The sequence below is a fragment of the Chelonia mydas genome, chromosome 17 (genome assembly GCF_015237465.2).
Source record: "Chelonia mydas isolate rCheMyd1 chromosome 17, rCheMyd1.pri.v2, whole genome shotgun sequence".
NCBI lineage: Eukaryota > Metazoa > Chordata > Testudines > Cheloniidae > Chelonia > Chelonia mydas.
Genome location: NC_051257.2, coordinates 21,420,714 through 21,435,031, shown reverse-complemented (window position 1 = coordinate 21,435,031; position 14,318 = coordinate 21,420,714). Strand labels below are relative to the sequence as shown.

The following is a 14,318-nucleotide window of genomic DNA, read 5'->3' as shown; positions in this document are numbered from 1 at the left end:
CCTGGAATGTCAGTCTCTCTTAGACGGCGTGTTGGTGTGAAAGGCGAAGGACTTCTGCCTGTACTTTAATGTTTATGGCGATGATTCGAGCTTACCCCACCTTATAGTGCCGCCTCTGGGCAAATCAGGTGTAAAGTACGCCCGGGATAAGGCCAACACGGCCCAACCCTGTTGAAGGGAGGCAGCCTTTGGGCCAATGTCAGTTGGGAAGAGTCCTGCTTAACTCTGAAGTTTTCTTAAAATATTCATTGTTGCAACCCACATGCAGGGTGGCTTTGTGGACGTCACAGATATCGAAAAGAAAGGAGAGGCCAGTTCTGAGAAAGTTTCCACAGCCTGACCTGAGGGTTAAGCAGCCGTGTGCTAACATCTGGCCACCTCAAAAGGAAAAGGGGCCTGCAGACCATGAACATAACTCATGGTAGACAGTTTTAAACTCCTCTTCATGCGTCCATCACCATTCTTAATAAGAAACGTGGACAGGTGACAGCGGATGTCGCAGCTTTGCTTTGCAAACAAGAGAAGTGGAGAAGTCAGTGGCTGTTACAGGCTAGCTGGGTAAAAGATTACACAACTTGTTTCCTCCAGTAGTTTCTCTCTTAACAGAAAATTGACTTAAAGGTTGTCAAAATAAATTCCATCTGCAACAGAATTAACTGAAGTCTCTAGCAGGTCTGCAGTCCCACACACATTGTCTTTCTCACCTAGTCCCTCACCCCAGTGAGGTGTTACTGCAGAATTCTTTAGTCCAAAGGGGGTAAATTACATCAAATAAACTTTTTCCAGAGTAGCCATCATTTCCTATATTGCTAACAGAATACAAGGTGACATTCAATATTACAATATCCTGCAGGTTATCACATAATTAGTTTCTTATTCTTTAATTAATAATTAACTTCATGTGTAATTTCATTTTCCTTAGTAACAGGAACATAATCAAAGATTACCAAATCGTATGTCAGGTTTCAGAGTAACAGCCGTGTTAGTCTGTATTCGTGAAAAGAAAAGGAGTACTTGTGGCACCTTAGAGACTAACCAATTTATTTGAGCATGAGCTTTCGTGAGCTACAGCTCACTTCATCGGATGCATAGCATGCATAGGATGCATGGTTTCCACGATATGCTATGCATCCGATGAAGTGAGCTGTAGCTCACGAAAGCTCATGCTCAAATAAACTGGTTAGTCTCTAAGGTGCCACAAGTCCTCCTTTTCATTTTACAAATCGTATGTGTTAGTTTGATCTTAATCCCCATTGCCACCAGGTGAACCCGTGTAATGTTGTGGCCTACACCAACCCAGGGGAGTTCCGTGAGTTCGTTATCCAGGGGTCTTCTGCCATAAGTGTTGGTGGAAGGGGTCTTCCACCACATGGGAAGGTTTGTGTCATGAGAAGAACAAGAGCAAAACGCAGAGATAAAAGCATGCAATCAAGATTCAGCCTGCATGTATCCTGCCTGCGCCCCCTCTCTCTGCCTGGAGGCCGGGGCAGCTCCTGAGTCTGCTCCCTGTTAAGGGAGGGTCTCTAGGTCAGACCCTTAGGGAACCATGTAGGAATCACAGGGAGATGCAGGTTTGTATCTCAGCTGCTGCCCGGCACCAGGGGAGGCCAAAGGGAAAAGGCAGAAATGCTCCAAATATTGTTAGGAAAAACCAAAACCAAACTGCTTGTTCCCTGGCACAGTTTGTGCATTAATGGTGCCATGGAAAGGGAAGGAGTCTGTGATGTCCTAGCCCCTCAGCACTGTCAGTGTTGTCACGGGGAAGGGGAGCAGAAAGGGGGGAGGGAGAAGAGGGAGCACATGGGCGCATTGGGCCTGTGGGGGGATGGCGAGGGGCTGATCCAAGGGGTGCAGGAGGGTTTTGGAGATGGAATGAAAGCAGGTTGGGAGCAAATATCGATGGGGGATGGGCTTTTCCTAGGCCTGTGGGAAGTTTTCGGGGGTCTGTTTGAGGTGATTGCCGTTGGAGGTGGGGGGGAGGGGTGTCGCCTGCTCCTCAGCCCCCCGGCCTCCTACATGAGAAAACCAAAGGCAGTTTCAAAAGTTATGGACTCTTAGCCATAGAGGGCAGGTCCAGCTCCCACTAGAGTCAGTGGAAAGAGCCATCAACGTCCCTGGGAGGTGGACCAGGTGCTTAAACAGTAAGACCCCAGTAGCTGCAATCGCATTTGCAGCTTCTAGTGGCACCCAACTGTCCAGACAGCCTCCCACCCCACCATGTGTCCGTTACCGGCAGTGCCTTGTCAGCCTGGGACAGGGACAAGCTACCAGGGAATTCGCATCCAAGAACTTTCCTTCTCCTAAGTCCTTCACAAACAGGGAAACCCAGGAACTCCAGGCCGGAGGGCCCATCAGCTTCCCATCCATTAGATCCACAGCTTGGAGCAGAGCCTGAGGCGGACTCAGAGCAAACAGATCAAGCAAAGCTGGGGGGAGGCTCAGCTTCTCTTCTGAACCCCAGTGGGGATCTGGGCCTTGGTTATCAGAACAGAAAGGCTAGTGCAGTGGGTTCCCCACCTTCTCCACACTGCAACCCCTTCCCATCTAGCCGAGATCCTGCTCCCCACAGCGATACGGGAAGGGTAGGCTGGCGTAGTGCCCTGGCATTTGTTCTGGTGTGGTGCCCCCCAGGCTGAGAACCTCGGGCTACTGCATTTAACCCCCTGGCATGCCTTATCCTCTGCCAGGTACCAAGGGCAGGGGACAGCAGGTAAATCAGTAAAGGAACCCCTGAGCCTGACTCTGGTCTCCCTCACTCTGGCACCCAGGGGAAGGGAGCTGCCCAGTGCCCGGTGGGAGCAAGATCGGAGTCAGCCCTGTGGTCACTGCCATCCCAGTGCTGGCACCAGTGAGCTACTACGAGGGCTGCAGCCAGCCTGGCCAGGGGACCAAGCACACCAGTCCTGCCTGGGCCACTGCCCTGCCTCCTGGGAGCAGCAGCCAATCAGGGCTGCTGCAGGAAGCAGCCAGAGCTCTGCCCTGCCCCCCTTGCCTCTCAAGAGCCAAAGGGGTTTTTTGGGGGGAGAGGGGGAGCAGCCTGCACCATTCGCACAGGAGGGAAGGGGGAAGGATGGAGCAGAACAAGCCCAGAAACCCAGAGTGGCCCTGTCCCCTCTTCCCCACGCACGTCCTGTGAGCAAGGATCAGTCCACTCCCTGATTCCCCCCTCCATTGCACCCCACAGCATCCTTGGTTCTCCATAGTGACACCATGGTGACAAGGCCCATCCTTGTTCCGAAATGGGAGGACATTTCCTACTCACATTAGTGACAGCACTGGGACATGTTAGAAACCACTGGATTTTATTGTGTCTGCAGAGCGTGACAGTGGCTTTGGCCAGCTGCCCCATCACATGCTCGGGGGGGAAAGGACACAAAAGGGATGGAGGGAATGGAAGGGTTTTTTCACATAAATTAACAGGACTAGAAAAATAAATTAGCAAAACGTTACACTGGTACATCAGTGCCAAATAAATAACATGGCGTGTTAAACCGAGATATAAATATAACGAGATATATATATATAAGTTATAAATAACATGGCGTGTTAAACCGAGATCGTGTCCAGCTGCTGCTGTCTCAGACCCGCAGGCCAAGTTTCTTTAAGGAGTTTTTCTGGTTTTCTTTGTACGTCTTGAACCATTCCGCACTGGGATCGACACAGACTTCCTTCCCCCTTCGCAACACCACACTGTGAATGGAAAGAGAAAGGGCCATGAGGCAGGTTCCCTTAGGAATGGGGCAGAGACGCACACAGACTCTGATCACGGCTCACGTGGCTAGGGGCCAGGGCAGTGACTGGGAGAGCGCTGGGAACGAAGGCACTTGTCCCTGAAACGGTCTGGTTCCGGAGTGAAATCGGTTCTCTTGAACGCAGGAGGCTGACAGAGTTGCTGGTCCCAGGCCCGGTGCTGTGGGGCTGCTGCTGTGGGCACCTCCCCCAGCTTTGACAACACACCTCAATCCGGACCTGCAACATCTTATGCTTCTGCAATCTGTGCCCCCCGCCCCCACACACGCAGACTGGTCAATACACCATGATCTTGGCCTGCAGCACTCCCAAGTACTCCAGCACAGCCCCCACCGGCTTTGTCAATGCATGGCTGTCCTAGGCTGGGATATCCCCTGCCAGTCCAATTCTGAGCTCCCACACGACTCAGTGCACTTCAGTTCTAAGATCAGTGCCACTGACTTTCAGCCAAGACACCTTGATCCTGATGGGCAGGCGTCCAGAGCTGGGGCAAACGCAGAGCTCTTTGAGAGCGTCTCTCACTACAGCATCTGAACTGATTGAGCCAGGCAGAGACATTCGCTAACAGTGACACCTACCCTTCCTCTGACTTTTCAGTTAAGCTATTGCTCCTTTCCAATGTCCTTTTCTAGAGGAATCTCATCAGTTCACACTGACTATGAGACCCCGTGGCTATCTGCTAATGTGCAACAAAATTGGCAGTTCACACACACAATATAAAGAGCAAGGATAGCTCATCTCATGGTGCGCTTTGCTCCTTTATGTTTACAGTGTCAGTCAGTTTTGATCCCCAGTAACTCTTCGGGCAGTAACAGATGATTTACCCCAGTGTATTTAGGGCTGGGCTGCATAGAAAGTTGCAGCAGTTGGCATGATTTAGGGAAACCAGTGCAAGTATCTGTGGATGCTCCCACTAAAGGGTCGTGTTGCAGGTTGATTAGGAACAGATTTTGATGGAAACTAAAATAAGCAAGGCCACTGGCATCTGTTTAACAAAACTGGTTTTTAAATCAGACCTTTAATGAAATGGGTGGAACTTTCCATGTAGAGCAGCCTTAATAATGAAATCCTAGCATAGAAACTACGATTAACCCCTTGCTGCAAAGGGGTATATCCGAGAGCTCGTTCTGCGTGCGACTCATCCGGTGGCGGATTAGCAAACCTGGAACTGAATGGGGCACAACCTGAGCAGCTCTCGGAAAGGACTTTTCTGGGGCGTTTACTGAAATAGATGGAGTTACAGACACGCAAAGCAAAGAAAAGCATCAAGCCCGTGTGTCTGCCACCCTGTGAAACTTACATTACGGCCTGGCGGGAGCATCTACGGTCTGTGGGTCTGTCACTCTGGATCAGTTTTGGAGCGATTGGTTTTCTGACAAAATTGTTTGCATAACAGCAGGTGTTGAGTTTCCTATCAACTGGAAAGAAGAAAGGAAGATGAGTGAGTTCTCATATGCTGGATAATAATGAAGAACTGGATAGACAGGATTAATCATGTGTAATAGTGACTGTGCTGGAAAGCGGCCAAACCTCTCTCTGGGGGTCAGGAAGGAATTATTTGATGCTCCCATTGACACCCCCCAGATCGGGTTCATTGCTGTTTTGCATGGGAGGGTTTCTGCCTTTCACTGGCACCAAAATATTGCAATTATAATATTCCCGGCTCTGCCACTGAGTCACTCTCGATCTCTTTGTTTAGCTGTTTGCCTCTCTGTGTCTCACTTTCCCCACTGGTAGCATGGGGACAAGGATGTTAAGGGGGCATGGGCGATGGTTTGCAAGGGTTAATTAATTTATGTTGATTGTAGCAACCTGCATGGAACTTGGAGGGAGAAGCACCGTTTGCAGAAGGCGGCAGGAAGCCAGTCTGCGTGCACATGGCTTGAATGCTCCTAGCAGTTGCAGGATCTCTGTGATTAGTTCTCTCAATAGAGAACCAGCTTAGTTTCAGAAACAGGGAGTCCTCTCATGTTGCGCAGGATATTAGGAAACACTGCTTCACTAGGAGGGTGGGGAAGCACTGGAATGGGTTCCCTAGGGAGGTGGTGGAATCTCCATCCTGAGAGGTTTATAAGGCCCAGCTTGACAAAGCCCTGGCTGGGATGATTTAGTTGGGGTTGGTCCTGCTTTGAGCAGGGGGTTGGACTAGATGATGTCCTGAGGTCCCTTCCCGCCCTAGTCTTCTATGATTCTAGATTCAGATTCAGTTGTGCCTAAAGGCCCCAAAAGAGATGGGGGCCCCATTGTGCTGGGCGCTGCACAGAGCCATGGGCTCCGCTCTTGTCATCTAAACAGACAAGACAAAAGGAGGATCGCTAGCTCCATTTCCCAGATGGGGAACGAAGCCATGGCGAGATGAAGGCTGAGGCTTTCAGAACTGCTCTGGGGATTTCAGTGCCTATTTTCCATCCTTTTAATGGGAACGAGCTGTTCAGACTCCAAAAACATCCCAGCCTCAGTGACTCGGCTCTGTCACACAGAGTCCGTGGCAGAGGTGGGGCTAGACCCAGTTCTCCCAAGGCCCAGCCCAGTCCCTCACCTGTGAGACCACCCTTCCTCTGCACTATGGGTAGCTTTCCTTCCAGATCACCTTATCTGGGCTGGGGTCTCTAGGAGAAAGAACGGGGCTGACCCTCTACTTACAGCTGAATGAGTGGGCTTCCATCCAGAGAGCGGCAAGGAGCAGTGTTACGAGGGCTAAGGAGATGACCTTCATTTCCAGGTGGGGTGTCTCAACTCCGGCTCCAGCAGCAGGCAGATCTGGCAGGTTGGGGTTGCCGACCTCTGTATTTTAAAGCCCTCAGCAGGGATTCCCATGATGGTGCTGGAATGTCCACGGAGGTGGGGAATAGCTTGAGATGAATACTTATTCCATTCATTCATTATCATCTATTAATACCTGTCTCCCCTTTTCCATCCCACGCTCCTGTGGCCAGGGGAGACAGAAGAGCAGTGTCACTGGAAAGTCTCTTGCTGATTTACAGATAAGGAGCCAGCCCTGCGCATGCTCACGGGGGAGGATAGAGAGGGGCAGGCAGAGGGTTCTAGGTTTAAATTTAGTCATTTGCAAACCACACAGGATGAGACTCGATTCCCTGCCCGTGTGTTTGCTGAAGGCCTGTGACACCGGCCAGCATGCCTTAGAAATGATGCATAATCCAGTCCATTTTGTGCAGATGGCAGGGGCGCGAAGATATATTGCAGGGGAGCTGTCTACGTACGGCCATAGAAACCTGAGCACCCCACGGTCACGAACCAATTTCATCTTCAGCCCCCTGGGAGGCAGGGAAGTCTCAGCCCCATAGTACACTGGGGCAGGGGTAGATTAAGTGACTTGCCAAGGATTACTGTGGCAGAGCCTGAAACTGAGCCAAGGTCTCCTCAGTCCACACCCTGTTGTAGCCCACCGAGAGAGGGGATTGAACCAGGAACCTGTTCCACTACACTCATAGGTCTCCGTGACTCGCTCTCCTGGCCTGAAACCCCGCAGTGGTGGAAGGACCAGCTTCATTTCCCTGTTATGCAGCCAGGATGCGGGAGGAGGAGAAAGCCCCACCCCCTTGGGAGGGTTATACAGTCACAATATTTTTAGGGTGCAGGTTAAGCTGTATGGATGTCCAGGAGCAAAATCCTGCTGTCATTTCATGGTGTAAATGCAGTGAAGTGCCATGGACTCCAATGGAGAGACTCCAGATTTACACCCATGTGTCAGCAAGCAGAATCCGGCCACTAAATACCTAGCTGCACACACAGATCCCCTAGGTAGCCATCGAAATGGCCTCCAGTGAATGAGATTCCTGGGTACACCAGAAGACACGCATGGCATGTGCATCGTGAGGCAGTGGGCACCACTTTAAAGCATTTGGAAATCAGACAGGCCGTTAACCGGTTTGGCTGAATTTTCCCATGCCGGTTGTCTGCCTCAGGCTGAATTTGATTGGCAAGTCTCCATCGTTTTCAGTAACAAGGTTTGAGCAAATGGAGTGTCTTGCCCAGCTGATGAAATTCTAACAACTGCCAGTGATTTCTCAAGAGGGTTGTAACTGAGCTAACCAGGGCAGATTTTCACAAAAGACACCTCTCTCTGTCCCCAGGGCACCCCCCAGCCGAACGCCATCCCCCGCTCTGAGCCCCATCGCTTCGCCAGGGACCAGTGACTGACAAACGGTTGCATTTTCCTAACCTTCTTGTCAGAACTGGCTGGAATTGTTTTAAATGAAACTCTCCAGAAACAATCAGCCTGAGGCAGACCCTGGCCTGGGAAATTTAAGCAAATGAAAGCATGGCCTTCGAATGAAAAGTGGCGGGCAACCTTAACGCTAGGCGGCATTTCCAGCTCTGCCTAGATCAGTGAGATCCAGGGCTCTGGCCCAGCCTGGGTTAGCTCTAGGGGCCACATTCCCCCAGCTCAGGGCTCTTTGGCCTGGGTCCAGCCCTGGCTGTGGGGACACCACATGTGTTTGCCTTTCCGTCGGAGGCAGGTCGGTCCCTGTCGGGGAATCTGGCTCCCAGGGAAACGCTGGGGCAGGGCGATACTGGTGCTGAGCCCTGCCCGGAGTCTGGTGGAGACTAGGAGGTGCCGAGGCACTGAGCACTGTCCCGGGATAACAGGCTTCTGCGCAGATAGAAAAGCTGAGCCCCTGCCTCACCCCTCCCTAGCCCTGGGCCCGGTGTGGCTGTCTCCCTTTCCAGCACCGCAGCAGGGCTCGGCTCAGATCTCCTGGCGCCATGGACAGGGGTTCTCAGTGCAGTGATGCTGGGCTGGGAACGGGAGGGGGACGGGCTGCAGCCTCCTCCTTGGACATAATCCGCCTGCACCCAGAGGAGGGAACCCCACTAGCATCTGCCAGCAAGGACTGCCCTCTCCCAGGGCACGCGGGCATCCACAGGGCACATCCACCAAGCAGCAAGACCCACTGCAGTGAGTCTCAGAGCCGGGGTCAGCTGAGTCGGGCTCACGCTGCAGGGCTCAACATAGCAGTGCAGGCCCTGGGGCGCAGGCTGGAGCCCAGGCTCTGAGACCCAGCAAGGGGGGAGCACGGTGAGTGTGTTTGTAGGGGAGTGTAGCGAGAGTACAGAGTGTGTGTATACAGTACCGTGTATGTGTGTCGAGCGAGCACAGAGTGTGTGTGTGTATAGCACACTGTGTGTAGGGGTGTGTGTACAGCACAGTGTGTGTGTGTGTGTGTGTGTGTGTGTGTGTGGAGTGGGTCTGCATGTGTACAGCACAGTGTGTATGTTTGTAGGTGGGTGTATTCAGCACAGTGTGTGTGTTTGTGGGTGTGGGTGTAGAGTATGTGTGTGTGTGTGTGTGTAAAGTTCAGTGTGTGTGTTTGTGGGTGTGGGTGTGAGTACAGCACCGAGTGTGTGGTTGTAGGTGTGTGTGTTCGGCACAGTGTGTGTGTTTGTGGATGTGTGTAGAGTGTGTGTGTTCAGCACGGTGTGTATATTTACAGGTGTGGGTGTTCAACACAGTGTGTGTGTACAGCACAGAGTGTGTCGTTGTAGATGTGTGTGTACAGCACAGTGTGTGTGTTTGTGGGTGTGTGTATGTGGTGTTTAGATGCTGCTTGTAATTATTAGAGCTGGGAGCACTGGCTGTTGGGAGTCTGAAAGGACAGGAAACAGGAAGGAGGGGGGAGAAGTTGAGGAGGGGAGTGAGAGCTACCGAGGGTGCAGCAGCTTCCTAAAGAAGTTTCCACTTTAAGAATAAAGGCCTGTTGAAGTTTGTTAGTACCTTGCCTGGTTGTTACAACAGTGTAGAGTGTGTGTGTTCAGCACAGTGTTTGTGTTTGTGGGTGTGTCTCCCGCACCCGCACACAGAGCAGTACCTTACACACTGTGCAGGCCCACTGGTTTCAGTGGATACGCCTGGCGGAAGGGACAGCTCAGGGAGGGTGGAAGACCCTCTGCTCTCAGAGCGAGACAAAGCCTGGGGTGAAGAGGCCAGTGGAGGAGAACATTGGCTGTTATGATCATTTGTAGCCCAGTGACACCTAGAGACCCCCCCCGGAGCAGCACCCCATTGCACACCGAGACCCTGGATAGGTGTTTAGCTCTCGATTGTACGCGATCGCTGTCCCAGCCCTGGTCAAGCGCCCCCTTCTGGACACTCACCAGGTGCTGTGTTTGCGTCCCAACACTGGACCCGGGTGCTTTGGGCATGTTGAGTTTGAGCACAGGCCAGAACCTGCCTCTGGCTTTGGGTCTCGAGACACGTTCCCAAGGTGCCGATCCTCCATCTAGCACCCTCTTCTGAGCGCTGGGACTTTGCAGTCTAGCTGCTTAGGCCCTGAGACTCGTACCAGCTCCCGCAGCAGCCTCGGCAAACCCCTCCCAGAGCTCCATCCCGCAGGCACTCTGGAGTACAGTTAACCCCTGCAGGGACACACCACAGTTGAAGCAGGCAGAGACCTTGCATCGGGTTTCTAACACAATCACACTTTACTTTAGACAGCCCAAGACATGTACAGATCTAGGCAAAATACAAAACACCAGTGTTTGGATCCCCACCTCCCATTCCTCATCACTCAGAGCATTCTTCTGGATCTGAATCCGTGTCCTCTTGGGGGTCCCGGTCCACCTCCACTTCTCCAGGTCAGGCTTCTCTCCCGAACCTCACTGACCTCTCCAGTCAGCTTCCTCTAGCCTCCTCTCAAAGTCAAACCGTTCCCTCTCCCTCCAAAAGCCTGTCGCTTTGTTCCTCTCCCAGTCCCATCATGGGCCCCTCTGAGATTTTACATACTAGTTCCCCCTTCTGGGGACCAACCCCCATCCCTGCAGACAAACTTGGGCCAGCTGGTTCCCCTAGGCTTCAGCCGTGCCACCACACTTCCATTTAACAGGGAGCTATCAGTGCAAATGACTCTCCATTGTCCCTGGTCTGGGAGGGAGGTGACAGGTGCCTGGCTCCATAGCCACTGGTGCATTCAGTGCCACAGCGATTTCACAAAACCACCGGATTCATCAGATCCCCCAAAGTAGCACAAACACTTAATTGATTTCATAGTTTATATATTTGTATATTTCGATACATAGAAGAGGAAGCCAGCAACAGTATTCCCAGGCCTTTCCGGAATCAAATGCCCACGTACGCACCCCTATGCTCACACGCAGGTACCCATTAAACTCGAAGTATTGTGTTTGACATTTCTTAGCCCAGAATGATAATCCAAAGTCAGGGGACGTGGGAGCTGCACAGGAAGCGTTGTTTAGCTAACAGCATCTGGCCGGGTGTCTCCCTCACTGGCTTGGCAGGGCCGCGTTTGTCTGAGTCTGCACAGGATGGGGAAAGACAGCTGCTCCCCCCTCCTTCTACTCGGCTGGATGCCATAACCTGCTGTTTGCATCATTGCTCAGGGGTCTGTACTGGGCTGGGGCAGGGTCACCTAATGCGCTTTGCAGACTAGGTGGGACACAGCTCTGGAGAAGAGCCTCAAAGGGGGCGGCTCGTCCCCGGGGGGAAGGACAAGCATGCCGGGACATGGCTCGTGGGGAGCTCAGGGGAGTTTCTGCTCTCCTGGCTCTGCAGCAGGAGAGGAACTGCCTGTGCCCCTTGTGCCAGCCATAACAGACACAGGTCTTTGGGGTCCTGAACTCCTGCCTGCGGGGATGGGCCCTTCCTGTGCTGGTGGCTACTGAGGAAACTGGGAGGTTGTCCCAGCTCCCTGGAAGGAACTCTCCTGCTGGGCCATGGGGAGGTGGACAGCCTGGTCTAACCAGGCTACACAGGGAGCAATCTGGGCCTGCAGGGTAGGGCTGGGAATTTCAAAGATGCTGAGGGATCTGGGCACCCCGTTTTCCATGAGAACAGAACATCTGCTCCCCTAGACGGCTTTGCAAAGTCCCCCCAAGGAGGTGACCCCACTGTGGTACAGACACACACCCCGTGGGGACCTCGTGGGAGAAGGTGCACTCGGGGGGCTGCTAAACCCACTGGGTCCCAGCAAAGCTGCCAGCAACATCAGACGCCTCTTCCCGTGTCTGGAGCCTCCCCTGAGATGGGCTGTGACAAAGAGCCGGGAGCGGCTTCCCTGGAGTGTCAGATCCTGCGCCGGGGAAGGACAGAAGAAGCAAGTTTCTGTTAAAGGCTCAAAAGTCAAGCTAGCAAGAGAAGTTTGCAGCTGTGTGTGTGGGTTATAGAGCTGGGGGCTGGTCTCCAGGATTCTCCCCTCACAGCTTGTCTAGTTGGGGACAGACAGGGAATGCGGATGGAAGAACCCCTGGTATTTCTGCACCCATCGCTTGCCAGGGTTGGCACAGATCTCTTTGCCTATTCGAGTCTTGAATCTGCAGGAGGAGGAGAAAGAGCTGGGTTAGCAAGGGGCTGCATCGAGACGGATCACAGTTAGAATGACGGTGGCACCAATTTTCAGAAGGGCTCCGCAGGTGAGATTTTCAAAGGTGCCTCGGGGCTAAATCAATGGGAGTTGGGGTCCCGCTCCATATGGCTTTGGGGCCAGATTGGCCAAAGAGCTCGGCGCGTTGGGTGCACATTGCCTGCTGAGCTCACCCGAAAACCCATCCCCAGCTGTGGTGACCTGGCCCCAAGCCTCGGTTTTATACCTGAGCCTGACAGCAATGGGGTGGCTCCTGATTTACACCTGGGGGCATGAGAGCAGGGTCAGGCTCTGGCATAGATGCAGGAATGTCCGGAGTGGGAATCCATTTCCCCACGGCTGTTTGCGGCCGTCTCTGGACTCAGCCGTGTTGATGGTGTCTCTGGGAGCAGAGTGCCCGGTGCCAAGGGCCTTTAACTGCTCTAAGAGCCACAGCCAGGCTACCGCGGGGTCCTCATGGGCTGCCTCACAGAAAGCCAGGACCTGGATTCTAAGCACCCCAAATGTCTCCCTCTGCCCCAGAGAAGGCTGCAGGGCTGGGTGTCCATTCAGGGGCTGAGAGCTGGCACTGCCATGGGGCTGGGCTAAATCCGAGTGCAGGGCAGAGGTGTCCTGGGGCATCCCAGGGAGCAGCAGGAAAGGCCGGGAACGTTCGGCTACAGGGAGTGCCAGCATTTGCAAAAAGCCCTCGTCTGTGCAGCTTTATCATCTGGCTCTGGGGCTAGCTCAAGGTATCGACCCCTCCCCTGGTGCTCCCCACCTTAATTCCCTCCTCTCTCCCCCCACCCCTCACTGTCACCCTCTCCTCCTCTTCTGGCCAGCTGGCCTCTCTCAGTCCCCTCCCCCACGTCTCTCATCCCCAGGAGCCCTGTGCGTGGGGATACTCACACCACGGCTGGGTAGGAGCACTCGGGGCTGGTGAGGTACCAGCCAAGGATGTTGCCTTTCTTGATCCTGCTTGTCTGGAACGTGAAGCAGCACTTGTCCGGCGTGCCAGGGGCCTCTAAGGGGGCAGAAAGCAGCCCAGATGAGGGTGAAGTTGGTTAGATGGGGACCCCATATCCCCTCTCTGGGCCTCCCCAGCCCTGGAGCAGGGGGTGTGGGATGGGCGAGAATCCCCAAGAGTTCCCTCACTGAGGGTTCCTCCTGGGGGCAGCTCCCTGAGGACGGAGGGCCGTGCTGGCACTGGCTGGAGCGACCCCTCTGTAGTTCCTGTCCCACTGCCCTGCGGGCTGGGACCAAAGATCCGAGTCACCATTCACTGACGTAAACCCGGACTAGCCCCAGCAAAGCCAGTGGAGCGGGCTGGGGTCAGCGGTATCCGAATGAGACCCCAGAATAACTTGCACCACTGCTCACGTCGTCCCTGGATTTGGCCTAGAGCATCTGCGCGAGCTATTCCTGCCTGGCTGCCTAGTTGTGTCCCTAGGTCACGGTAGCTTGGGTCCGATTCTCCCCTCACTCAGCTCACCCCCAGATAACCCTGCTGAGTTAGCACGTTCCCAGCCATGTAAATCAGAGCCTGCCCTATTGACCCCGGCGGCCAGAAGAAGTTTGCCCTAGTGAGCACTGTGGTGGGCTCTGCTCTGCCTCAGCACACGCCTGCCAGCTCGGCTCTCCTGGCGGGGTCCTCGCTCTGGGGCAACTGTCAGCAGCTCCTGCATTTGCAGAGTCCAGGCAGAGTCTGCAGCTCAGGGCAGCTCGTCCCCATCAAATGAGCCTGTTTGAACTGGAGTCCCCAAGAGGGACCCGCCTCCCCACTGTGTCACAGAGTCACTCTACACGTGCAGGGTACAGAGAGTGGGACCATCTGGCGAGGGGCAGTCTGGGACCCCTGTGTCCTGCCCCCCATATCCCAGCCATGCCCTGACACCTCTCCCCATCTTGACCCTGCACTGAGATCCCGTGGTGCTCCCAGAACCAGGTCCCGTCTCCCCATGCAGGGGACACCTGTACTCACTCTGAGCCAAGCTCTGGCAGCAGAAGGAAGCCAGCAGGAGAAGCGCGCAGACAAGCCCGGCTGCCTTTGCCATGGTGAGATGGAGGACGGTCCTGCTGGGGCTGGTGAGCAGGGTTCAGCTGCAAAGGACCCCTCTGGCTGGATCTGCCTCCCTGGGCTGCTTTTATCGGGGTGGTCTGCTGTGGGCGGATAGGAAAGGATCTGGCTTCAGCTGCATGCGTGGACGGGGAGGAACCAGCCAATATCCATTTCTCAGTCCACAGAGAAAT

General features: G+C 53.9%; 2 protein-coding genes across 2 annotated transcripts; both read right to left on the bottom strand.

The window, feature by feature from the left end:
• Positions 1-3,305: 3,305 nt before the first annotated feature.
• LOC102930743 (C-C motif chemokine 5-like) lies at positions 3,306-6,694 on the bottom strand. Its single transcript, XM_007070462.3, has 3 exons — positions 6,394-6,694; positions 5,051-5,168; positions 3,306-3,690 (listed from the first exon to the last, which is right to left on the bottom strand). The coding sequence occupies exons 1-3, from the start codon at positions 6,464-6,466 to the stop codon at positions 3,579-3,581; spliced, it is 303 nt and encodes a 100-aa protein (XP_007070524.2). The 5' UTR covers positions 6,467-6,694; the 3' UTR covers positions 3,306-3,578.
• Positions 6,695-10,749: 4,055 nt separating this feature from the next.
• LOC119563925 (C-C motif chemokine 13-like) lies at positions 10,750-14,185 on the bottom strand. The gene is made up of 3 exons (XM_037880888.2): positions 14,050-14,185; positions 12,978-13,092; positions 10,750-12,039 (listed from the first exon to the last, which is right to left on the bottom strand). The coding sequence occupies exons 1-3, from the start codon at positions 14,120-14,122 to the stop codon at positions 11,934-11,936; spliced, it is 294 nt and encodes a 97-aa protein (XP_037736816.1). The 5' UTR covers positions 14,123-14,185; the 3' UTR covers positions 10,750-11,933.
• Between the last annotated feature and the right edge of the window lie 133 nt (positions 14,186-14,318).

Excerpts from the sequence above, each read along its gene's own strand:
- LOC102930743 (XM_007070462.3), bottom strand. The coding sequence starts at position 6,466 with ATGAAGGTCATCTCCTTAGCCCTCGTAACACTGCTCCTTGCCGCTCTC. Across the intron at positions 5,169-6,393 it reads GGAAGCCCACTCATTCAGCT|TTGATAGGAAACTCAACACC; the intron begins GTAAGTAGAGGG and ends TCTTCTTTCCAG. Across the intron at positions 3,691-5,050 it reads TGCTCCCGCCAGGCCGTAAT|TGTGGTGTTGCGAAGGGGGA; the intron begins GTAAGTTTCACA and ends TTCCATTCACAG.
- LOC119563925 (XM_037880888.2), bottom strand. The coding sequence starts at position 14,122 with ATGGCAAAGGCAGCCGGGCTTGTCTGCGCGCTTCTCCTGCTGGCTTCC. Across the intron at positions 13,093-14,049 it reads CTGCCAGAGCTTGGCTCAGA|AGGCCCCTGGCACGCCGGAC; the intron begins GTGAGTACAGGT and ends CTGCCCCCTTAG. Across the intron at positions 12,040-12,977 it reads TGCTCCTACCCAGCCGTGGT|ATTCAAGACTCGAATAGGCA; the intron begins GTGAGTATCCCC and ends CTCCTCCTGCAG.